Here is a 25,365-nt window from a genome sequence, read left to right as displayed (position 1 = left end):
AATAGGCACAGAACATAGATACAATTGGCTAAAAAGAGACAGGAATGTATTCATGAACAGTATTCATTCAAATAATTCCAAATATGTACAAACTGTCTTGAGCCAAGTCTCTTCTGCTTGGATAGCAGTGAGTTTATTTATTTATATTTTTGCAGAACAAAAGGAGATCCCTGACAGCACAAAAGCTGAAGACACAAGTGTTTGTCCATCCATCAGGTGACAAACGGCCCCAGGGGCAAGAAGGAGCCATACTAGATCAGGTCCCACACTCTGGAGAAGTGCTTGCTCAGTTCCCATGACATGATTCCACTAGTGTGAAATGATCCGCAGCCATCTAGTTTGTGCCAAGTGCAAACAGTTTTCTGGTTTCACTGGACAAATCCATAGAGTGACTCACTCACTCTGAAAGTTATTGTTTGGTTTCATTGTATAGGGCTAATCCTTTAAAGCCCCTATTGAGGCTTGGGGTACAATGCAATGCTTGCCAGGTGAACTCAAGTACACTAGCAATGGAAGGGGAGGCCGGAGACACGATTTCCATACAAAATGCAACTTTATTTAACTTCATGCCTCCATTCAAATTACTATACATGTATATGTTTGAACTCAATTTTAATTCACAGCTCAATCCATATGGAACAAAAGTACAGAGAAAAAGCAAAAGCACAGACAGAATATTCAGACTTCTTTTTTTGGAGAATGAAATGATGGTAAAAAGAAATAAGAAACGCTTTCCTTCAACCTCTGTAAAGATTGGGGACTTTAGATCATTAGACTGGACTCAGTGATAAGGGGAATCCCTTTGAAGCGCTGCAGGGCAAAAAATATATATATACTATATATCACAACTTTACAGTAAAACAAAAAGCTCTGAATATATTTACAATACACACACTATACATAAATACAACAACAACAATTACAGAACATCAGTAACATTTTAACCAAAGGCATTGGATTAACTAAGAATTCAAATGTGAAAAAAAATAGACTTGATGACAACGCAATATTGTACAGATAGAAACTGACAAGAAAGAAAATCAGAACGGTTCATTCACAGAGGAGCTGTTCAAAGGTTGGATTGGTATCCATCTTAGCACATTCAATAGAAGTTTCCGTGTGAAAACGGCAGTACAACATTGTACATAATGAAACGTAGTTCAACCAAGTCTAAAACTAACCAATTTGAAAGATACTGTTTGTAAGGGGATGCCTTGTATACCAATATATAAAAAAAGAAAAAAAAAAGAAAAATGATATGCAAATGTGCAACACTGGAGAGGTAAAAACTAGAAGCCTAACAATACCATAATCTTCTTTTGAGGTCTACACAGTGCACTTTCGTGTAAATACATCCATACAAATAATATGCAGCTTCCATAGGAGACAAATACAGTATGGTGAAGGAAGAGGAAAAGCAAAGGGTGAATCATTGGGTGTTCACAGCTGGCATACATCTTTGCTGTACTGATGCAATAGATAAGGCTTTCAGTGTACTGGGGAAAACGAAAGAAATGACTAAAGGTGTTAAGGGGTTAGCTGTTTGTTAATGTGTGTGTTGGTTCCCATGCGTGTCCATGTGTAAGAGAATGAGTGTGTGCTTAGAAAATGTCTCTTACTCTGGGGACCTTCACAAGAGAGAAGTTTACTTTTGTAACAATATTTTTGATTTGATCTGTTGTCATTTGATTTATCTTTCTCTCTCTCTCTCATGTGCATACATTTAGGTAATACACTGTTAAAGGAGGCACTATTAATTATTGCATAACTTTGACCCTGCTTGCCGTTACAAAATTATGCTCCAAAAAAAAAAAAAAAAAACATGGTTTGAAGGCCAGAATGTTTTAAGGAATGCATGAACCTACAGTGTGTGGAACATCTGTCTATTGATGCACTCACATTTGTAATTCAAGAACATCAATGCTTTTGTGAAAAACAGCACAAAACAAAGAGCTGAGATCATATTAGATTGGCCACAAAGCAAAGATATGTTTACACTGTGTTAATATCACAGATATAACAGATCCCCAATAAGTACACAGTGCACTTTCGTGTGTATAAAATTTGTGATGCATTTGGTATATCAATATTTTATTTACTTTTGTTTCTTTTGAACTTCCTGAAAAGAACAATGATCTCAATAGTGCATCTGTACAACAAACCACGTATCAATGAGTATTCTGTGAAAGCAATGATTCTCAAACACAGAATCTGCTGTCTGAAAATGAACCATTTGTTGGATTGTTCTGTCACATTTTATTTTTATCAATACAATTGTGTTCTTCACAAGGTAAACCTGTATGAATCAATAATAGCCCCACTTTATATCAAATTAGATAAATCAAATGTCTCAAAATCTGCATACGTATAAAGGTATTTTCTTGTATTAAAAAAGAAATGAAAAGCCCTATTATTTTCATAGGTATTTACAGCCTATAAATCTGATTTTATAACTTCCATTTTCATTTTCACTTATATTACAACATTTTCAAAAGATCACTTTTTACAGGAAAATAGTTATATGCAAAGATGAAGTGCCCGGCATTGCAGAGAGTACAGTATATGAATATAAAATACATTACTGGTCATTTTTGTGTCACTGTGTAACTCAATCAAGGTATTCAACCGCTAAGTTATTGGGACTTGATGGCAATTAGCGGCAATATCGTTGGATTGAACATCCCCTCCCCCATAACTGAAATCCTTTTTCCCCCGAAATCATAGTTTATAAAAAACAAGGTGCTGATGATATGCTTACCCGCTGGGCAATACAACTGATACTCACGTGTACACAAGTAGATATATAACAACATAACATGAAATAGATAATACTTCATAACACTAAGAGTGACAAACCAGTTGGTCATATGTTATCTTCGATGTAATCTCTTTCCCTGTTAGCTCAGTTTAGGAAAGTCTGCTTATGTAACACTACCTTATGAAACCACATCATTGGAGGGCCCACCAGGAACTCATTGGCTGATTTGATTAAAATGCAGGGGGAAAACATCAGGTCAAAAAAACAAAAACATCAGGAAGCAAAATCTGCATACTGATGTGCTTGAACGACATATCTGTGGCCTACACTGTTGTTCTCCAAGGTGCTTTCGATACCCTGTGGGCTTTCCTGCTCTTTCTCTTACTGGCCTTTCCAAAAGTGCGTGTGAACCAGAGGATTTGAGGGACTCTTCAGAATATCTGCCAGCATGGCAGATGATGTCTGGGTTACTATGCACAGTGATCTGTTTTGGACTCATACCACCTTTAGTTAACTAACAATATGACATGAGTGAGAATGGGGTTGGTATAAAAGATGTCCCTACTTGCTATTATTCAGAAATTATTCAATAGTTTGACCAGAGCATGTTAGATAAGAGTAGATCATAAAAGCAAGATTACACATTTTTGTTCAAGCTTACTGTATTGCTTTTAGGATATTATCTTCACATTGACACTGTAGTGTGTGGTTACTTAAACAGCAACACTGACACCCAATTCAGACAACAGTTATTTAGATGACAACTCAGCGTTATTGATATGGCTCAAAAAGGCATTCACTTCATTACTTTCAAACAAGGACTCTGACATAGTGGTGTACTGTCAGTGCCTTGTGATTGTATGCTTGCTTACTGCTCAGGAACAGAGGAAACGTCCACAGTAAGAGAGCTACCAGAACCACATAGAACAGTATTACATGTGTGGCTCTGTCCTGTAGCCAAAACACACATTAGGTCAGTGTGCTGAATTTTCCTACTAGTTTGGTGTACTGATTTTCCCACACAATGCTCTGTCTTCTTCAACACAGCACCAAACATGGTGAAGGAGTGATCCCTACCAGCCCATCTGTCACTGGAGGGCATGTACTGTATGCTGAAGCAAGACTGAGCAGAAGAAGAATCTGGAAGCAAAATCAAGAATCCCTTACAATAATGTTCCACCATTAAATAATAAACTAGAGTCAAAACCCCTGAAATGTTCCACCTTGTTTCATTCAGATGCAGTACACCAGTCATACCAACAGGGGGCAACCTCATACAAATTTTTTCTTGGCCAGAACCAACACAAACAAATCTGACGCAATCAGATGTGTATGAGAGGCAGAAACAAAAGTGAAAGTTGTACTGCAAACAATGACATCTTCATCTTCCACTGTCTATGACCCCAAGAAACTAGAGTTAGCCTACTGGCACATACTCTGGATGGAAATTGCTCTGGTAAGGGCTTAGTATTGCTCATTATCTGATTGAAACTGATATATGGGCACTAGAGTGTGTATGAAGGACTCCAAACCATCATTTTCATCATGTAGACTCAGACCAAAGAAACCTTTGTTGGTATATTTTAATACCGACGGCTGACCTGACCAGTAAATTTCTTTAACTAAGGGGTGTTGGTATACATAAGAGAAATTAACATGTATTGACTGGTTTTATGTGTGTATTCATTGATGGTATATTAAAGCAAGCAAGCAAGATATAGTAAGAAAACAGCAAACATAAAACAACAAAAACGTTCCTAAAAAGTGAAAACCATATTTACTTTTGAAGAGATTGCACTTTACTGATCGCTAATCACAGCACAAAATGCACCATTAACATGTCTTGTGTTTTTTTTTTTTCCTTCTGACATAAAAAATGTGATAAGTAAGTAGCCTCTGTTGAAAGCTTCTGAATTGGTAGTCTTGTGAACACAGCATCTGTCATCTGTTAGCTTGTGTGTGCTACAAAGAAAAATCCAACCCATAGTCATAAAGAACAGAATGTATTGCCATGGAACTGTAATGAGGGTAAATGTCTGCCTGTGTCTTTTGTAGATACATAATATAGTAATAATCTCATTCGCTGGTTTGTTTTGCTGACCTTCTGTGTGTGGTGTGTGTCACTTCTTCTCCTCACCTCCGCATGTCCTCTCCGCTGAAGCGGAGCAGTGGCCGGTGCCTTTTTCATGTGTTTCCATAACGATGCCTCGCTTGTCTCTATGGGAACTGCCCTGTGCCTGTGGTGACTAGTGGCAGCCTCCCAGTGAAGCCTACAGACACGGAGGTGCGGGGTGGGTCAGGTGGAGATGGGGGATTGTGCAACAATACTGTTTCTGGAGGAGCCCGCCCGTGTCCTCCCTGTGGTGTCTGTTCATGTGGCCCAGATTGGGCCCGGATCTGGTCTGAAATGTGGCCAAGTTTTTGTTGTTGTTGTTATTGTTGTTGTTGTTGTTGTTAGTTTGTTTTTGAAAAAAATATATAATAATAACAATAAAGTGTGACACACAAGTCTTTCCTATTCCGCAGAGTTCTTCACATTATGATGATGCAGAGAAGCAGCCACTTAAACAGGAGCAACGCAAAAGATGCCAAAAGAAGGAAAAATAAAACAAGACCAAAATCAACTGAGGAATAGAAATTTGTAGAAATCTGTTTGCCCAAATGACGTCCTCAGCTACCTTCAGGAAACAAACACCAAATATTTCCGAGCAGTGCTGAAGAGGGTGAACGATTGTTTTTTTTTTCTTCCTTTTTAAATTGTTTTTTTTTTCCTGGAACTCCAAGCGCAAGGTGACCTTTCACCTGAGCTGGCTTGCTGTGCCTCTGCTTCACGAGAGTTGGGTGGGCGTGTGTGTTTACTGTATGTGTGTGAGTGTGTGCATGTGTGTGTGTGTGTGTGTGTGTGTGTGATTGTGTGTGTGTGTGTGTGTGTGTGTGTAGGTGTGTGTGTCTGTGTTTAAGAGAGGGGACGTCCTCTGTCCATCTCACTTGAGTGTGAGCGCAGACCAAATAAACCACAGAGGCATCAATGAAGCTCAGCCCAGCTGAGCCTCTCAAGGGAGAGATCCAGCTCTCCTAAAAAGCGCCGCATGTGTGAATATCCACGTGTATGTGTGTGTTTATGTGTGGAAGGCGGTAATTAAGGGGTGCTGTTGTAAGTGTGTGTGTGTGTGTGTGTGTGTGTGTCTGTCTGTCTGTATGTGTGTATGTGGGACAAAGTGGACCGTCCGCTGGGCAGCGCCGGTCAGACCAGCATGTGTCGGCGCCGGTGCAGGGCCAGGTGGTCGGAGCGGGAGAAGCAGCGATCGCAGTCAGCGCACTTGAAGGGCTTGACGCCTGTGTGCTTCCGGTAGTGCCGTGTCAGCTCATCCGAGCGCGCAAACTTCCACGTGCAGCCGTCCCACGTGCACTTGTATGGCTTCTCACCTGTGGAACGCAACCAAGAGATGGATGTCAATGTTGGCAATAATCATTCGGTCAAATGTTCACTTAGCCATTTAGCATCAAGTATGTATCCAAAGTGATTTCTAGCAATGGCATATCAATATGATGATGACAATGACAATATCCTATATTGTGTGACTGTGAAGTTCTTTGAACATAACGTGAGTGATGGAAAAGATGAAACCTCCCTTGTGAAAATGTATTTGACAAGTACTGTAAGTACATAGCATCATCTAGCTGTCAAGATCAACTTTTGGGTATTGACAACATAGGTGCCAACTCTCACGCATTGGCCGTGAGACACACGCATTTGATTAGTTTCACACACTCACACGCCACACCCCCGATTTCTCACGCTGAAGTGTCAACCCGGTCGGTCAGATGCCTGAAAAATGAGTTTAGCCTATCTATAGATCTACCTGTTGAGCCACGGTTATGCTTTCAGAGACGGTGAGAGGGTTCAAGAGCACACCCTGTCTGTGGAATTTTCTAAATTTTCTCTCATTTGCGACATACTTCAGAAGCAGTCCCAGGCGCATTTCCCCCGCATTTCCCCGGCTTCAGGTATGCTTTGAGTATTATTGAGTATTTTTCACGCTGAAGTGTCAACCTGGTAGGTCAAATACCTGGCAGATGAGGTTCAACTAAACTAAACCTATACATATGATATCACACATCAGGTGAACGTGCGGAATCTAAGCTTTCCAATGATATTAGCGCCAAGTTGCTGTGATAAATGGTTCGCGAGAAAAAATAACATTGAACCGACGTGCAATTTAGGCTAATCATATTTGGATTTTGCACACAGTGCACACCCATTACTCTCGGTTTAATATTTCACTAACCCTTCACACAACACGTGGCAAACCCAATATCACAATAAACAGCAAACCGTACCGAATACGAGGATATAAAGCATGCCTCTGTGCAATAAGTGGTTCCTGAGTAATCCGGTTTTGAAATTGCAACACATTTCTACATAGCCTCATTGGGGCGAAATTATAATGTATTCTAATGTAAACTATTTGTCGGCCTACATACATTTTTGTAAATTGCTCAGCCATAGATTATCCCACCATCATGGTTCTTATATTGTCAGGTTCCAGCCAATCCCATTACAGATAAATGAATATATTTATATTGGCATGCTTCCTAGTGACATTAATGCAAAAATATGAAGAAAATCAAATAACGAGACACAAATATTGATATAAAGCATGACATAAGCCATATGCAAACATTCACATCATGCAGATATGGGTACATCCTGAAAAAGGAATAGCATGTAGGCTATGGCCATTACAATGACCAATATATTATCTTAAATAAACCAGCTGAATAACACAGGTGACCACTTCTGCATAATTTCATTGAGTGCTGAAATGTACACACATTTTTGAACATTTCTGAACTGTGACATGTAGCATATGTTTTTGTGGTTGTGAACTTATTGCAATATCACCATAACTATTCCACCTGTGTGTGCATGGTTATAATTCTGAAGTGCAAAATAGCTTAGGCTACAGCACAAATATTTCCATAAAAATAAGCAAGTTTGACCTCTGATTTTATTTTGAAAGTGCACCTGATTGATGCATTTAAAAGTTAAAATATACAAACATTTCTTAAATTCTTACAAAACACCCACCCACTTTTTAAAATTGTTAGTTTGGAATGGGAGAATGCGTTAGTTTTGTTACACGCATTCTCCCATTCCTCTTCTGTCACACACACAGTGACAAGCGCCAAATCCCCCGCAGTGTTGAAGAGATCAGTCATCCCCCTCACTTTTGATAAGGTAAAAAGCCTTTTAGGTACGCCAAATAATAACCTATAGGTTTACGCTAGGCTATGTAAAACTCCCCATTAACAGCATCACGTCACTAACCACAGCTGCACAATCTCTATTCACTCTGTTGGATATCTGAAGCCAGTTTGTCTACTTAGATACTGTAAATCCTCAAATTATGGCCGGGGTCTTAAGACAAAGTACAGGCCTTTAGGGGCAGGATTGTATTCGAGACAGCCCTTTATTTCTTATGCGAGTTTTATTTTGAGACATGCGTTTCTTGGAGCGGCATACTGGTAGGCCTTCAAAAGCATGACATTTTCGGTTTAGTTTGATATTTAATTTACTTTTGGACTGTTTGATTATATTGTTAAATGTTCGGACTGATGGGCACTGAAATCTGGGGAGGTATTTGATGATCACTATTACGTTCCATGTAGTTGAAAGAGTGTCGGGATTTCAAACAAACCATCCGCTTTCATGCGTTCATTGAACGTCTGCGGTGCTGTAATGGAAACCTTATTGCGTAGCCAAGTAGCCTATTGAGTTATTTTTAAATTATGCATGATTTACTTTTTATTAATTTCGTAGGCTGGCTTTATTTTGTTATATAGAAGTATCTAAATAACCTGTTAAAATGTACCAGAATTCAGGAAATTGCATCTAGTCCAAAAATTTTTTTCTGGGGGAGGACCCCCATACCCCCCCTCTGAAATGTCCCACCCACTTTCACAATGCCTCCGACGCCCATGGTCCTAGTAGTAGGCTAGATCCTTTTGATACCAATGTTCATTTAACTCTGGGACCCTACAGCACCGCAGACGTTCAATGAACGCATGAAAGCGGATGGTTTGTTTGAAATCCCGACACTCTTTCAACTACATGGAACGTAATAGTGATCACATACGGTATAATGCTGAATGAGCCAAACAAAAACTTCCGCAGCAAAATTTTGGTTGGCCCCACCAAATCTCACTCCAAGGTTTTTTGAAAAGTTGGCAGCCCTGGTATTGTTTCCTATAAATATTCTCCCTCCTTTCCTAATGGCATTCCTGAGATGGCGCCAATGAGAGATGGGTGTCTGTAGGCGAACTCACTCACCTGTGTGTGTCCTCCGGTGTGCTTTCAGATGGGAGCTCTTGGTGTACACCTTATTGCAGCCATCAAAGTCACACCTGTGGATGCGCCTCTTCTTGGAGTCGGGAGACTCGGATCGATGTGGACGTCGGATGCTCTCAATACTAAACGGTGACATGGAGCTGAGAGAGAGTTAGACAGAGGGAGCAAAAGAAAAACACTGTCATTGTCTTATATGCCGCCTCACATTTTCAGTTACTACTAGCATTACACAATGATTCCTCATGGAAAAAGAACCATAGGAATCTCATAGTATTTTAGGGCATACTTTAGAAGTATTGTGAGACTATACTGCAGGATCACTGTCTATAGAGGACATATTATAGAGGTATTATGGACTATCATAGAAATATTACAACAACTATAGAGAACAACTTAGAGAATTACTATGGTTATTTTTCATAATGGACATACGTATATTGTACAGTGTAAACTATGCTTCAAGTGTAGACTAGCAAAAACTCCTGATGGAGGATCCTCTTAGACTGGTGGTAGGCTACCAAATCACAGCAAACTCTCAGGTAACAGCTCTGAGGAGATGTTGGGTAAGGCTAGTTAGCTAACTCTGGCTTTCACTCTGGCAGGACTGTGAGGACATGAACTTGGTGAAACTCAATGGCTTGCATCTGTCTGTACATGGCAGTGACATAGAAGTGACATTTTCACAGCCCACAGTATGTAAGGCATGTTGCCGAGCAACATCAACAATGACAGAAGAAACCTGGCAACTTGTCTTGAGTGACATTCAGACAAATTAAGTGTGTTGTTTGTGATCTGCTGATAATTAGTGGGAACCATGGGAATCTTTCTTACATAGACTTGCATGTGGTGGACTGTGCAATGCCCTGTGCCCAAGGTCCTGCATTTATGACGTAACTAAACCAATCAAGCATAGGGCCTAAACAATGTAATTATCAAGAAAGCATGGGTGGCGCCAGAGCAAGATCAAAAGTTTATTACAATGACTTGTGTGGCTCTAGATAAGATGACTCTCCAGCAGCTCCACCTCTCTATTGACTTGACACTATTTGGACATTTTCAGCCAGTTTGAAAATTGGACCAATTTAACATGATTTTCTTTTCTTTTTACATTTCTTTTCTTTTTTTACTTTTTATTTGTTAATTTGTTTGTTGTCTGTCTTGTATGTCTTGGTGTCATTGGTTGATTTTGGTTGGTTGATTTTTTAAATGTAGCCTATTTGTCATGTCTTGATGTCACGGGTACGCTGGCGACTACGTCGCTCTGTCCGGCATCTTTTGTCTTTTTGTTATGTGTCTTGTATGTGGAGCGCTTTGTGTTGCACTCTGTGCATGTTAAATAATATAAAAATAGTATAAAAATAAAACTGACTTGACTTGACTATTTCCTCTATCACTTCATTTACAGTTTTTTTTCAACTGCTTACACACTAAATCTTTGCTTGTCACACAATTTTCTAAACAGGCCTTCCAAACACCATAATCCCCACACCAAATCTGCAAAGCCATACACTAATTCTCAGTGTTTGACTCAGTTTTCAATTTCCCAAAACACATTTTGCAAAACACTACACACAATTGTCTACACACACAAATCTATCAGGAAGTAACTTGATTTAATTTTTCAAACACAACCTGTCAAAATGCCACACTTATTCGCCACTTATTCACACTAGGTCCTCAATGTACAAACACTCATTACTTTACTGAACACCATCCGATCATTGCCTTAGTGTAGGCCATTGAATAGATATACTCTATGTATAGATCCTTTCAATCTGTTCCTAGAGGATTTACGGTTAAAATGTTCATAAAAATGCAGATACTTTGAAATGAAAAAATGAATTGGACTTTAGCGTAATGTTATACAAAAAGTCGACTTCACATAAAACTATTTACACACTAAATCTTTGCTTGTCACACATTTTTCTAAATATGTCTTTCAAACACCATAACCCCACTCCAAATCATACAATGCAAAACCATACACAGTTTTCAATTTCCTAAAACACAATATGCAAAACACCACACACAATCTTTTACCTAACACACAAAAATCTAAAAGGAAGTAACTTGGTTTCGTTTTTCACACACCCACAACACAACCTATCAAAATGCCACACTTATTCACCAGTGCTTCACTCTCTCTCCTCACATGTGTAATCACTCATTACTTTACTGAACACTATCCAATCATTGCCTTAGCATAGGCTTATGAATAGATATACTCTATAGGTATAGACCATTTCAATCTGCTCCAAGAGAATTTACAGTTGAAATGTGCAGAACCAATGCAGATACTTTGAAATGAAAATTAACCGGACTTTAGCGTAATGTTCTACAAAAAGTAAACTTTACTGTATGTACAACTTGTCTTTTTTACTGTATTTTGTTTGTCCCGAAGTTACCATTAGCTCAATGATTTTTTCTGTGCTTCCAGATATGCCTTAGGAACGTTTAGGAATGTTTGTTTCTGCAGTTGAAAGGGTCTGTAGGACTATGAATACATACACCCCCCCCCCCCCCCCCCACACACACACACACACAGGCAAAATCAGCAAATTATTTGGGGAAAATCACTATATTGCTTTAAAGATGTGTTTATGGCATTTTGAATGTTGTGTTCATTTTGCTGTTGATTTGAGATTTGAGGCAATTGTGGGTTTTGTGTGTAGAGTTTCAAAATATAAACACATTGTTTTGAAAATGTGCGTAAACAATTGTACAAAACTGTAACAGAGCACATTGCACATTTGAGACTTCAACACTAGGTGTCACTAAAGAGCAATGGGAGAGGAAGTAGCCTGCAATGTCCACCTACAGTATGATTACACAGGAGCTGGAGATCTTTGTGACAGATGGTGAATATAGATCAGGTGGGATCAAACCTGGAATATCACTCAGCCAACTTCCCAACTTTACCAGACATCCTTTGCAATGACATCCCAATTACTTTCATGAGTATTGTCAAAATGGTATAGGACCACGTGACCATGATATCTGCAGAAATATGCAATCCATAAATAGAAGATCATTGCCAATCAACAGAAGCGATATATGTCTTTTATGCCCAAGTCGTTTCCCACGCTGCAGCAGTGCAGAGCATACTGTGGGATAGTAGGGCCTTTCAGTCGGACAAAAGATGCCCCACAACAGCCAGTCTAGCCCAACAGCTTGTCCTCTCGTAGTCGCGCATGTCCTTGGGGGGTCGCCGTTTGTCCTCGGTGAATGACTGAGTTGAGTATGTGTGAGTGTGTGTGTGTGTGTGTGTGCGTCTCTGTGCCTTTGAGGCCCGACGCTGAAGTCACCACAGGCATTACAAAGCCCCTCGCTGCAGCACGGCGCAGCTGACTCAATGAACTGATGGATATCGCATTCTCCATTCCAGTGAATCAGCCCTTTCACAAAAAAAGGTTAATTCTCTCTCTCTAGCCTTGTCATGGTGGGTGAAGTTGTTAGCACTCACCAACAGGTGGCGCTATGACGCTATAATTGAATTTGCAACAAGGCCTGAAATCTGTGAAGAGCACATCACAGTTCCCACACACCTCCTCTCTCTCTCTCTCTCTCTCTCTCTCTCTCTCTCTCTCTCTCTCTCTCTCTCTCTCTCTCTCTCTCTCTCTCTCTCTCTCTCTCATCCTCTCTCTCTCTCTGGCATCCATCAATTAATCCAGTCGCCATGCTTTTCGATCGACTCCGGCGTCCATAATGATGCATAATGCACTCAGGTGTGTTTACATCATAAATAAAGTCTCGTCTGGAGAGATCCGCCATCGATATGGAGCCGTAAGCCGTAAGGAGATGCATAGAGAGAGGAGAGACAGATATGTGCCACTGTGTTTTGGTTAATGGAGTATTGATATGTTTTTTGTTCTAGTTGCTGCTCTACCTCCACAGACAGTGATGAGTGGTGATTAGAGGGGCTGGAGTGTATTAAGCAGTAAACAGAGAGAGAGAGAAAGAAAGAGAGAGAGAGAGAGAGAGAGAGAGAGGGAGAGGGAGAGAGAGCAGGGCTGGACCCAGGGAAAGAGGCCACGTCAGTCTAACTCAAAACACACACGCAGTCATACACACACAGTCATACAAACACACACAGTCATACAGACTCACACACACTCCAGCGACACTAGCCAACTTTTAAGTGTTTTGGGAGCCTGTGTGTGTGTCTTCCTGTCTGTTCATCTCACATATGTGGGAGTGTGTTGTGTGTGTGGGTGTGTCTGTGTGTGTGTGTGTGTGTGTGTGTGTGTGTGTGTGTGTGTGTGTGTGTGTGTGTGTGTGTGTGTGTGTATGTGTGTGTCTGTGTGTGTGTGCTTTTTTGAAGGCTGAAGAGACACTCCAGTGGATTATGCCTCCGATCTTTTCCATCACCGCTGGCAACCTGTCCTTGCTCTGTCTTTTCTCCAGTTAACAGACCCCCCCCCCAAATACACACACACACACACACACCCCTTTATCCCCCCCACCCTCTCTATGTTTGATTGACAGGCCCTGAGCCAGAGAGAGAGGGAGCATTGGGGGCGGAGGGGGCGGGAGCAGCCGGGCCCCTCCAGTGAAGTGTCTCCACCACCACGCACACATGCGGGCGGGCGAGCAGGCCCACTTCCTGCCTCTCCTCTCCTCTGCTCCAGGGATCACCTGTTGCTCTTGGCACCAGGCCAGCCTGAGGCCTAGCGGAAATGAGCAAATGTGTCAGAAATGAAGCTGAACTCCAGATCCCCTCCACTCCTCTACCCCCTCGTCAGCACTCCGACACTCACAGAGGACAGAGAGAGAGAGAGAGAGAGAGAGATAGAGAGAGAGAGTGGAGAGAGGGAGGGGAGGAATAAGAGAATAAAATATGAGACGAGAAGAAGGAGTAGGGGGAAATAAAACCGAAGAGAACAAAACGGAGAATTGAGAGGGGTCAACAGAGAATACAATGAAAAAGAAATAAAAACACGGAAGAGATAAAACAACACAATGAAAAAGAGAGGCCGCACTAAAAGAGAGAAGAGGGAGAGGAATGAGGAGAGAGAGGGAGCGCTTCCAACGGCTGATATTTGAGGCTGCTTGAGTGGGGTGCACTGAGGGGAGTCCAGGAGAGAGAGGGAAAGAGAGAGAGCGGGAGGGAGAGAGGGAGAGAGAGAGAGCAAAGGAGAGACAGCAGAGAGAAAGAGGGAGGGAGAGAGAGGAGAGAGGGAGGATTTACTGTGGAAAAGCATTCAGCTCTGAGGTCTCGCATCGTGGCCGGATGTTTACTCCCTGACTTCGTTTGGACGTGACACGGCCTCAGTCGCGTAAATATCCCATTCCGTACGCACTGCACACACACACACACACACACACACACACACACACACACACACCTGACAGGCCCTAATACACTCCCCTAAAAAAAACATAACATTTTGCTGCTACTTATCTTACGGCCCATAGCATATGCAGGAGCTACCGGTTACAGGCTGCTTGGGGTAAGCATCGGTGCGCGCGTGAAGGGGAAAAAAAGGCAAGCAAATCCGCTGCCTTGAACCCACAGCAACCCTGACATCCAGGCTTTGTGTGTCACGGCGGTGGCCCTGCGACGCTCGTGAGGAGGCGGAAAGGACCGGATCTGTTTCAAATAGGATTTGACTCCACTCTTTGTTGTTTCCTTTTGTCTTGCTTTTTTCCCCTTTTCTTTCTCTTCTCTCCCTCCCTTTCTCTGCATCTCTCTCTCTCTCCATCTCTCTCTCTATCTCTCTCTTTCAGTGAGTCACCTGCTTGCTGAGTGGGGCTTTCCGGCACCACAAAAACTCAGACGAACTCTCAGAGACAAGTGTCTCTCTCTCTCTCTCTCTCTCTTATGCATGGGCTCCCGGAGTGAGTGTCGTAACAAGGCTCTGAACACCACGGAGGACGCCGCTAAACGAGCCCTCCATACAGCCACTGGGTACACAATACACAGCAGCCACCGCCACTGCCACCACACCACACCACCACAGCAGCAGCAGCAGCAGCAGTGCTATCAGCAGGGATTAGCACTGCACCTATAGAGAGGAGGGAGAAGAGGAGCTGTGTTTCTGTGGAGCATGCAGCAGCAACAGCACAGGGTGCGTGTACTGCATATGCACACAGACACAGAGAGCATTAGAAAAACACTGACCCTGGGTCTGAGGATACATCCGTGCGGATGATTACAAGGGAAAGAGAGAGAGAGAGAGAGAGAGAAAGGGAGAAGAGAAAGTAGATGAGGGAGGATGATGGAAAGAGGAAAAATACTGGAACCAAACAAAACATCCAAAAGAAAATGGAAAAATGGAAAATAAAATAACAAGACAAACACTCAAACAGACCATCAGACCCACAGATAGGTGGATAGGTGTAAGTCCTGACAGTTCTCGTGGGACACCTTCCAGCACCTTGTTAGGCGGGAGGGCGAGAGGCCACACACAGCCGCCGTGCTCCCCACCTCTCCCCCCACCTGTTTTGGGGAGGGAGCCTCGGCGTGTGGCCCTGGGAGAGCCAGCAGGCCAGGCCGCGGACGCGCTAACAATAGCTCTCCCCTCTCTCCCCCAGGGATTCATGAATATGGAGGAGACAGTGAGAGCAGCCGGTGTCATATGAAGAACACACACACACACACACACACACACACACACACACACACACACACACACACACACCTCCATACACAGAAACCCACATAGACACAAACACACACAGACGACCGTAAAGATGCAGCCATAAGGACATACATAATCACAAACAGCCGTACAAACACAACACAACACACACACACACAGGCACACACACACCTTCACACACACAAACCTTCACACTCACACAGATACATCACACACACATGCATACACACACTGCCCCAAACATATACATTCACCTCTCCCATGCCACAGTGCTCTCAGTCACTGATGTGCACGCAGCATGCTCATTAAACCAGTGTGTGGGGTAGACCCAACTCCCTGGTGCCTACATCTATGGGTTATTGATTCGGCTGCTGTAGTGAGCCTTTCCCTATAATGCCTGACTCCATGCCCAGAGGCAGATTCCAGCCCAGTATATAACATACCAGTGAGATTTCACATGCCTACAGTATATTGTTATAACTTGCCAGTTGCGGCACACTGAACTGTTATCAATCAATCATTAGTCATTAATTGATTGATCACACTTCAATTCTGAGAGATTTCAAACATAAATCTACGCGCACACACACACACGCACGCATGCACACGCACACACACACACACACACACACACACACACACACACACACAGTGTCTGTATTCCTGAGAACATAAATGTTATAGGCAAATCCACATAAGTTATGACATGCTCAAAGAATCTTTAAGTGCAGACGCATGCAGTGACAAACAATGTACAACACATGCTGCCAGCACATGCGATGTGATAAAATACCCTTATAACGTTGAGCCATGACCATGAATTCGCTTATGGCCATACACACCTACCTTTAAAAAACTCACATATGCGAATGCACGTTCACACACAGGCACACACAGAGGCTTCCAGGCAAGCAAACATTCATATACGTAGTCTTACAGTAATAAACACTCTCCCTCTCTCTCTCTCATACACACACACACACACACACAAACACACACACACACACACACGCACTTTGGGCTCTGGGCTGTATATTGCACACTGGCGCATGGCGCATTGTCTAAAAATCGCTATTGTACACCTGGTCAGAGGTCTATGGCGAGTTGTTTATATGTTATTTTAAGAGTGCATTGTCAACAGTCATATTGGCGGGTGCACCTATCATCCATGAACGCAGACCAGCGCACGTCCAAGCAAAACATTACAAATTGCACGATTACAATAAGAAACATAATTAAAATAAAGATATTACAAAATACTGTACATCTCATAATGAGTAGTTCACCATCATTTGCAAATTAGTAATGACAGTTAAAAGTGATTAGGGGAGAGGCGAGAGACACATATGGAGCACAGCTGAAGACGCACTGTCACGGAGAAGAAACTCCTCTGCAGGATAAATGCTGTTTTATTCAGTCTTTTGAGCAATATTAGGGTAAGCGTTGCTTTTTCCAGCCTATGTTTTCGATGGTAACCCATTGTCAGTCAATAGTGAAAGTAACTGCATATAACTTTATTGTCATTGACTGACACCATGGTAAAGTTAGTTTTACTTTGCCAATGAGTTCAAATAATAGAGGAGTGCAAATGCGTGAAGGTTATGCTAGGTTTTAGTAAAGCATGGTTTAGTGGAATTCCATACGGTCTCGCAAGCAGCCTCCTTTAAATGCGTCGTTGAATGTCCAAATACCGATGCATTTATTTGATATCGCGCTTTGCGCCGTTAAATGGGATGACAGATGTCATTCTCATTGGTTTAAATTATGTTAAGCCCCAAACACACCCATGACTGATTAAAAAACCTAGGAACACCTTGTTGCGCCATGCTCTTGACGATTGATAACGAAAACCCTCCCAATGTGGACTGGACACATCCTACTAAATTTGAATAAGCTTTTGACGAGTGACGATGCGCTTTTTACTGTCATGATAGGGCCCTCTATCTTCCACTCCAGTGCAATTGACTTTGCGCAAGTCGCTTTGTGGGCGGATCTTGGGCGCTGTTGCTATTTTACCGGCGGGATAATGACTGTTGCGTCCGACGCAAATCTAAAATGGGGTGGTCTGTAGTAGCTACATTACTCATGGGTGTGGTTTGGGCGTAACGTGCAATAATCAGAGCGTCATCTCACATTCCCTTTAACAACAGGCACGCTTGTTCCATAGCGGATTGCTATTATGATGGCGGTTCACAGCTTGCTAGTTGGGAACAGTTTGCTATTGATTTTTCCTCTTGACAAAATGTAATACAGAAATGTCCCTTTCCGATGTTTTGGGATCACTCTCACTGAATCACGAGGTTATGAATGCATGGTGATATTTTTGCAATCTAACATTGTCTCACTATAGACAATGCAGATCTTCAGTCGGATAAGCTCTCCTCTCCCGTGCTGCATCGGCTAGCAGTTCAACATCACGTCTCATTAAGTCCTCTAATATTTCCTAATTTATGTCATCAACACATCTGTGATTCGTGGAAATGTGTACGCTAGATTTATACCTATTTTTTCACATCGGACACCATACTGATTTCCCTCGTGTAGCAATATTTGTCCTTGTAATTATGTATGGTTTGGAGAAATGGGAACTGCGTCGTATAGATTAGAGGAGCAAAGTGCATTGCGCAACACAGGCGCCCAAGCATGCGCTCCTGCAGGTGTAAGCTACGGCTGTACCTTACCATCAGGCAACTCAACAACGAGAAACAGTTTCCAAGTTGACCTAACTTTCCAACTCTGCACAGTATCCCATTAACTGCATGGCAGTAGGCTATTTACAATATTTTATGTAAAGTAGAGTTTGTAAACACGTTATCATCAACTTAATGCACGCACAACTTTTGTTTGAGCAGGAGAGAGAATAACAATGAATGGACGCAGCAACTACAGAAATTGTAGCCAAGGCTACTTGCTGCTTTCTTTTACTATCTATGGTTGCTGGTTAACAGCACAATAAGCTGATTTACGCTAATTCACAAACTCAAGACTTCAAGGCCATCATGGATATAAAACATTTTTTGAAAACAACGAAAGGATGGAGGGAACATAGCTCGGAGTTATTTCAGATGGGCTACAACAAGGTATGCAAAATTGTGGCACCTGTCAAAATCTTAGCGCAGCTGGAATAATGCTTATAGGCTGGTGTTAAAGCGCACACGGTGTTTAAAGCCATACGTAAATTGGAACAAAACTAAAGGTAAGTTTAGCCTTTATAGGGCTGTATAAAGTTGTCCAAATTATAGGACGTAATTAGGCGTTGTTGTTGTAAAGATATTGCATGTACTGTAGATGTACTATATAGGCTACTAAATCTTTAGTTGACCAATGCACGAACAAAACCGGGAAACGGACAAATATTATCAAGGCTTTGAATGTTTCCATCTGTGCCTGGTGTCTGTAGATCTGTGTGCATAGCATTCATTCCTGCCTGTGGCCATGCATGCGCCCTTAAAATAGCATCTGAATTTGCGCCACTGACTTTAGACCAGAAGGTTCCTGGTCTGTGGCGGAATTGTTTTCTGAAACTGCAAAATATCAACAGGGACCGTTTGCGCCGGAACACGCCCCCTCTTTTCGCTGAAACGCCCACGTGGGCGCACATGTACCTATGGAGGGAAAATTCCAATATGCACTGACTGCAAAATAGGAAAGACAAAAGCGCGAGTATACAAAGTCAATTGCGCTGGAGTGCAAGATAGAGCCCATAGTGTGTTACTCATTTAATAAAAACAATGAGCACCACTGCTTCAACTCTCTCTCTTTCTCTCCCTCTCTCTCTCTTTCTCTCCCTCTCTCTCTCTCTTTCTCTCATCTCCCTCTTTCTTTCTTTCTTTCTCTTCTCAGGTAGAAAGAGTGCATCTGGTCTTGCACAACTGGAGCCCAGAACAGTTGTGCCCTGGGGCTGCACAGGCGTGCGATACTGCAGGAGAGGAGGAGAGACCCTGTATGGTTGACTGATGAGACCTGTCTTTCTGCTCAGTATGGTGCCATATGTTGTCTGGAAAGCTGCCACCAATGTCAGACAGCGTCGGGGGGAGAGAGGCTGTTACATGACTGCTGCAGTAGAACACAGTGTGACAGCACTGGGACATAAAGGGAACTCAGTTTATTGCAGAAATGGTGGGATCCCCTTTGATTGTGGCTGTTGTCATGAACGGATTATGAACTTTCGGGCCCCTGGCCCCAGATGTTTTAGGGGCCCCCCACTAATTGTCGCATATGTGGGAGGGGGGGGGGGGGGGTGGGTTGGGGAAATCAGGAAATCACATTAAACAAATTTTTTAATTTGTTTGATGTGATTTCCTGTATTCTGGTGCATTTTGGGGATGGCCAATACTTTAATTCAATCAGATTCATAGCCTATCCTGATGTGTTGATATTGAGGCAATGATTCCATGCAAAGGCTTGGGCTTCAGGGCCCTCGGTAGGCCTGTGCAGTAATCCATCCCTGTCTGTTGTCACTAAATTGTGGTGGTTATAATTAATGGGGTGGCTCACACTAGATTGCTGTGGTTCTCACTAGACTGTGAAGGTTGTTTGTAGATTGTTGGTAGGTGCTTCTTACCAGATTATTCAGGTTCTTGATACCATGGAATCAGATAGCATGCACAACACATATACTATATGGACAAAAGTATTGAGACACATAATCACTGGATTCATGGGGTCCCATAGAGGTTGAATAAGAGGGTCCCCAAGATCGACTCCTGGGGAACACCATAGGTCAAGGATGAAGGCTGTACTAAGGTCCAATAACACTAGGACTGATGTTTTCTGCCTGCATCTGTATTGAGGTGCAAGCTATGTCATTAAAAAGAGCCGTTTCAGTGCTGTGATTTGCCCGAAACCTGACTGAATGTAATCAAAATACCCATTTGATGTTAGGAAGGTGGTTAGTTAATTAAAGACTATTTTTTCAATAATTTTGCCAGTAAAAGGTAGATTGGATATGGGCCTGCAATTGTTTAGCATGGTGGCATCCAAGTTATTCTTCTTGAGAAAGGGCTTTACAACATCTGTTTTTAGTGACAGAAATGTGCCAGATAGTAATGATACATTTACAATGTAAAGCACGTCTGCTGCTATGAGGTGAACAACAGATTTAAGAAAACTGGTAGGTAGAGTGTCTAAGCCACATGTGGAAGAGTTGAGGTTCTGTACAGTTTTTACAAGAGTTTCATAGTCTATCAAACTAAACTGTCATCAGTTTTTAGAAGAGTTTCATAGTCTATCAAACTAAACTGTCATCAGTTTTTAGAAGAGTTTCATAGTCTATCAACAAACTAACTGTCATCAAGTTGATACATTTTGCCTTTGAAAAAAGATGCAAACTCATTATATTTATTAGTTGAGAGAAGTTCAGGTGCTAATTGTGATGGGGGAGTTTGTTAACTTCTCCATAGTTGAAAATAGCACACGAGAGTTATTTGTACTACTGATGCTATTTGAGAAGAAAGACTGCCTTGCTTTGCATATTTTAGAATTATACGTGCGGAATGCGGAGCATGTCTATGGATTTCATAGTGGATTTGAAGGTTGTAGTTTGTATTGTATACTGACTTGAATTTTAAGTAAGAGATTTTAAGCAAAGGAAACACGCGGTTCCGTTTAAAAAGAAGCTCACTAGTTCAGCTTGTTGTACAACTTTTGTTGGCCCTATAACAGCGATAGCATGGACAGTTAGCTTGTTTACAGTTGATTCCATTGTTGCGAAGCCTGCCTTCAGGCTCAACCGTCGTCCTACTATCGTTGTTATAGTTACCATTCATAAGCATTGATATGAAACGGCGATTAAACTTTTTTTACCAGATCTACTTCATAGGTGTCCCGTTATTCAGAATTAAAAGCCACCCCGCCAGCCAATCAGAAAAGAGTATTTCTTCTCTCCGGGTGATAATGGAGCAATATCATCCATAATATTTGGCATTTTTGAATTAAAATGATCCAGTAGATAGTCTACTGACTCTAACAGTTTACGAGATGTCTACATTGTTGTCTAAATGTCTAGAATGTTAAAGTTTTAGCTGGATTACAGTGGTTCTCATTAGATTGTGTTTGTCCCTTATTAGACCACAGTTCAGCTCTGATCTGCTCTGAAATGAGACAAAAGTCACACATACACGCACACACACACACACACACACACACACACGTGGTGCGGAGCGACGTCCCTGACCCCCTTCTGTGTGTGTCGCTCTGAGGGCTATTTTCATCCCGGAGTGGAGCGTCTGCCAACCCGCGTGCCCGCATGGTAGCTGGCACCCGCCACTTAGAGGGGCACTTATAGGGCACTAACACCATAGTCAAGAGTCAGACAGCAGTACACAAAGCCTCAGCCCACACTCACAGTAAAAACAAAAAGCCCAGGCCCTTGGTTTCACTCAGCAGCACTTTCCTGACTGTTCAATGGCCGTCTGTTATTCATCGTGTTTCGTGTCAGGAGCTGAACTAAACAAAACTAAACCTAGACCTGTAAAGCGCTCTCTTCACATGCTCACACAGCAGACCGCAGTACACCTACAAACTTTCCCACACAAACACACACACATACACACACATAACCGCACTTGTGTTTACACACATGCGGCGTGTGTCGTTTTTTATGTCCGTGGCTCTGGGCATGGCTCATCTCCTCGGCCTCGCTCTTCGCTCGACGCTGGCATCCCGAGAGCTCGCCGTACCTCAGCTCTCACTCACGGTAAAGGGAAACATTTACACTGCGTCATTAGCGCCGCCACGGCTACGGCACGGAGAGAGGAATCCTGGAATACTTTCCAGAGGCTCCGCACCTAAATAACCCCATGCCGCCGCTGGGCACAAAACCTGGCGGAGGGGCTCTGTCAGGAGGAAAGCCTGTCGAGCGCCGGCAGAGTTTGTGTCTTTTTGCTCTTTAATGAGGGGCAGTCCTGGGCGTTTTTTATGGGCAGCTGTGTCAAACTGCAGACGGCTGAGGGGGGTGGAGGGGTGTGATCATGTCACTGGTACTAACGATGAGGAAAAAGTCTTCTCTAACCTGATTGAAGTCAGATGGGATTAAGCTATGAGAACCGCATCCAATCTAATATGCGAGGCTTATTTTTCCCATAGGTAACGTGAACTACATGAACTTAATTCTCACTTCTTCCTATTCTAAGTGAGGCTAATCTGACACATGGACATGCCCTCAGAATCAGACTGCCATACACACCAACCCAAATCACAGGCTTCACATTCATTGACTAAACAAGACCATGATGCGAACACCTATCAATAGAAATCTTGCTTCCTTAGGCCACAACACTGACTGAATCAAATTTAATTTTTGAAGCCATTTTCACAGTGAGTGCACTTCATCTCTTAACAAATTCAAAAGAAGCACAACCACACACATAAGAAAACGCCAGCACTCCGATAGAAAGTGGAGCTCACTGACAATCGCTGCTTACCGCTGCCTACTATGCAGACAGCTTCTCCAGACGACATCAACAGACAGGCAGGGCAGCACAGCTCAGACCACTGTTTAGCTTAGCTTAGCATAGATTAGCCTAGCCTAGCTTCCCCCCGATGAAAGAGCCTGCTGTAGCATCTGCAGTCTGTCTCACCTTGGCAGCATACAGGAGATAGAGTAGGAGTTTGTGTGGGGGGGAGACAGAAAGCAGAGCATGGGATGGGAGCAGGAGCGGAAGCAGAGGTAGGTGTGTGGGACCTGTGGGTGGGTGGGGGGGTGCGGTACTCACTCTTGCACAGCCCGCGCTATAGAAAGTGCCGTGGATCCGGTCTCGTTAACACTGTCCAAGGTCACGTTTGGCAGGTCGTCGTCATCGCTGTCACTCTTGATATGTCTTGGCGACAGGCCGTTGGGGTCTGTGTGTGCTATGGAGAGAAAGAACAAAAGTGTGAGAGAGAGAGAGAGATGGTTAGTCAGCTGATGGGCTGTAAAAAGTTTTTGCTACTTGGACTGGATCTATCTGTTTCTATGAGTTAAGGGTGAATTTATTTCACCAAAAAACCAATGAATTTTGAATAAAATTTATTTCACTATAAAAAAGTATGGCGATAGATTCATGAGAAATTCCACAGAGATTTTACAAAATTGGAGGACCAGGAATCAGACAATTTCCATATTTCCTAGCAAACCATCAAACCATCCCCTAGCAAAAACAGTATTTCCATCATATTAGACTTTACCAGTGCTGTGTATCCATTCATAGAATGACCATTTCCGGTTAACCACACTAATGCCACATGAGTGTTATCAAAACAGAGCACTCAGTCCTTGGGGAGAAACACTGTGCAAAAGTGCTGCTGTTTCATAATCTGAAGTGCCACATATGCCACAAAGTTGAGCGTTTCTATGTTCCCCGGGTCCTATGTTCCCTGCTTTGTATGGGACCGGGGAACATAGGACCCTTTTTTAAAACCCTAACCATAACCCTAACCCTAATCCTAACCCCGAGCGGGGAACATAGGACCCGGGGAACATAGGACCTGGGGAACATAGGGATGACCCCCATATAAGGATATTACTTTTTTTATTAACGCAGAAATGTAAGATTCCCACAGATGTCAATACACAGTACACCAGCTGCTCCCAGTGCTTGGGGTGTTGAGTGGTTTGTGTTTGGTCACACTGGTCAAGATGACAATCACCCTGGGTAAAATGGACCACCAACACACACACATTCCCAGAACCAGTCACAAATTACACAGCAGTTCCAGGCCAAATAGGATCTGCTTATTTTAAAACGTTCTCCTATTTGCTTAAGGTGAGTGCACAGTACATAGGCAATACTCTGCACCATCTGCGAGAACACAAAAGATTGGCGTAACATTCTATTAGGGGGTCAGAGCGGACGTGAGGGTGCCCTCCGACACAACACAGGCACCGACTGCACATCGATAGAAAAACAACTATGCCTCAGTTTGGTGTGTATGTCCAAGGCCTTAGAGTGTACTGTCTGAGCATAGTGGGAGAGTTGGTGAGACTGTATTTATGTGTGTGTGTGTGTGTGTGTGTGTGTGTGTGTGTGTGTGTGTGTGTGTGTGTGTGTGTGTGTGTGTGTATGTGTGTGTGTGTGTGTCTGTCTGTGTGTGTGTGTGTGGGGGGGGGGGTTATCTGTGCTACACACATGGCCTGAGCTGTATGCATGCGGACTGTAAATGCAGTTGGCCTGGTGTATGCTTGGCCAAGGTGGACTGTGTGTGAGTGGTTTGTCTGGGGGAGGGGACTTTGTGTAGGCTGGGTTGAACACAGGCTTGAGAGTTTGGCTGTGGGTGGATGGTGTGTGTGTGTGTGTGTGTGTGTGTGTGTGTGTGTGTGTGTGTGTGTGTGTGTGTGTGTGTGTGTGTGTGTGTGTGTGTGTGTGTGTGTGTGTGTGTGTGTCTGTCTGTGTGTGCCTGAGTATGTTTGTGTTAGTACCTGTGTGTGAATGTGTCCATGTCTAAGCATGCAGTGTGTACATAATGAATAATGCATGTGAGCCTATTTACAAAACCATGTACTGTATGTGAATTTATCTCTTTCTGTAATTTCACATGTATCCATCTGTGTGTGTGTGTGTGTGTGTGTGTGTGTGTGTGTGTGTGTGTGTGTGTGTGTGTGTGTGTGTGTGTGTGTGTGTGTGTGTGTGTGTGTGTGTTTGAGGGTGACTGAGGTTTGATATGGTCACATTGTT

The 25,365-nt window shown here is 42.8% G+C and overlaps 1 protein-coding gene across 3 annotated transcripts in view; it reads right to left on the bottom strand.

Annotated features, from left to right (window-relative positions):
- Window positions 1–95: 95 nt before the first annotated feature.
- klf12b (Kruppel-like factor 12b) overlaps window positions 96–25,365 on the bottom strand; it is a 54,664-nt gene continuing 29,394 nt past the window's right edge. For all 3 annotated transcript variants that reach the window (XM_042081064.1, XM_042081047.1, XM_042081055.1), the window contains 3 exons: window positions 23,428–23,563; window positions 9,093–9,250; window positions 96–6,184 (listed from right to left, as the gene is read on the bottom strand). In XM_042081064.1, coding sequence (XP_041936998.1) covers window positions 6,003–6,184; window positions 9,093–9,250; window positions 23,428–23,563 — 476 coding nt within the window. In that variant the 3' untranslated portion in view covers window positions 96–6,002. The remainder of the gene's footprint in view (window positions 6,185–9,092; window positions 9,251–23,427; window positions 23,564–25,365) is intronic.

This window comes from Alosa sapidissima, chromosome 2, assembly GCF_018492685.1.
Source record: "Alosa sapidissima isolate fAloSap1 chromosome 2, fAloSap1.pri, whole genome shotgun sequence".
NCBI classification, from domain to species: Eukaryota; Metazoa; Chordata; class Actinopteri; order Clupeiformes; family Clupeidae; genus Alosa; species Alosa sapidissima.
Note: the sequence above shows the minus strand (reverse complement) of the source record. Positions and strands in the feature narration are given on the sequence as shown.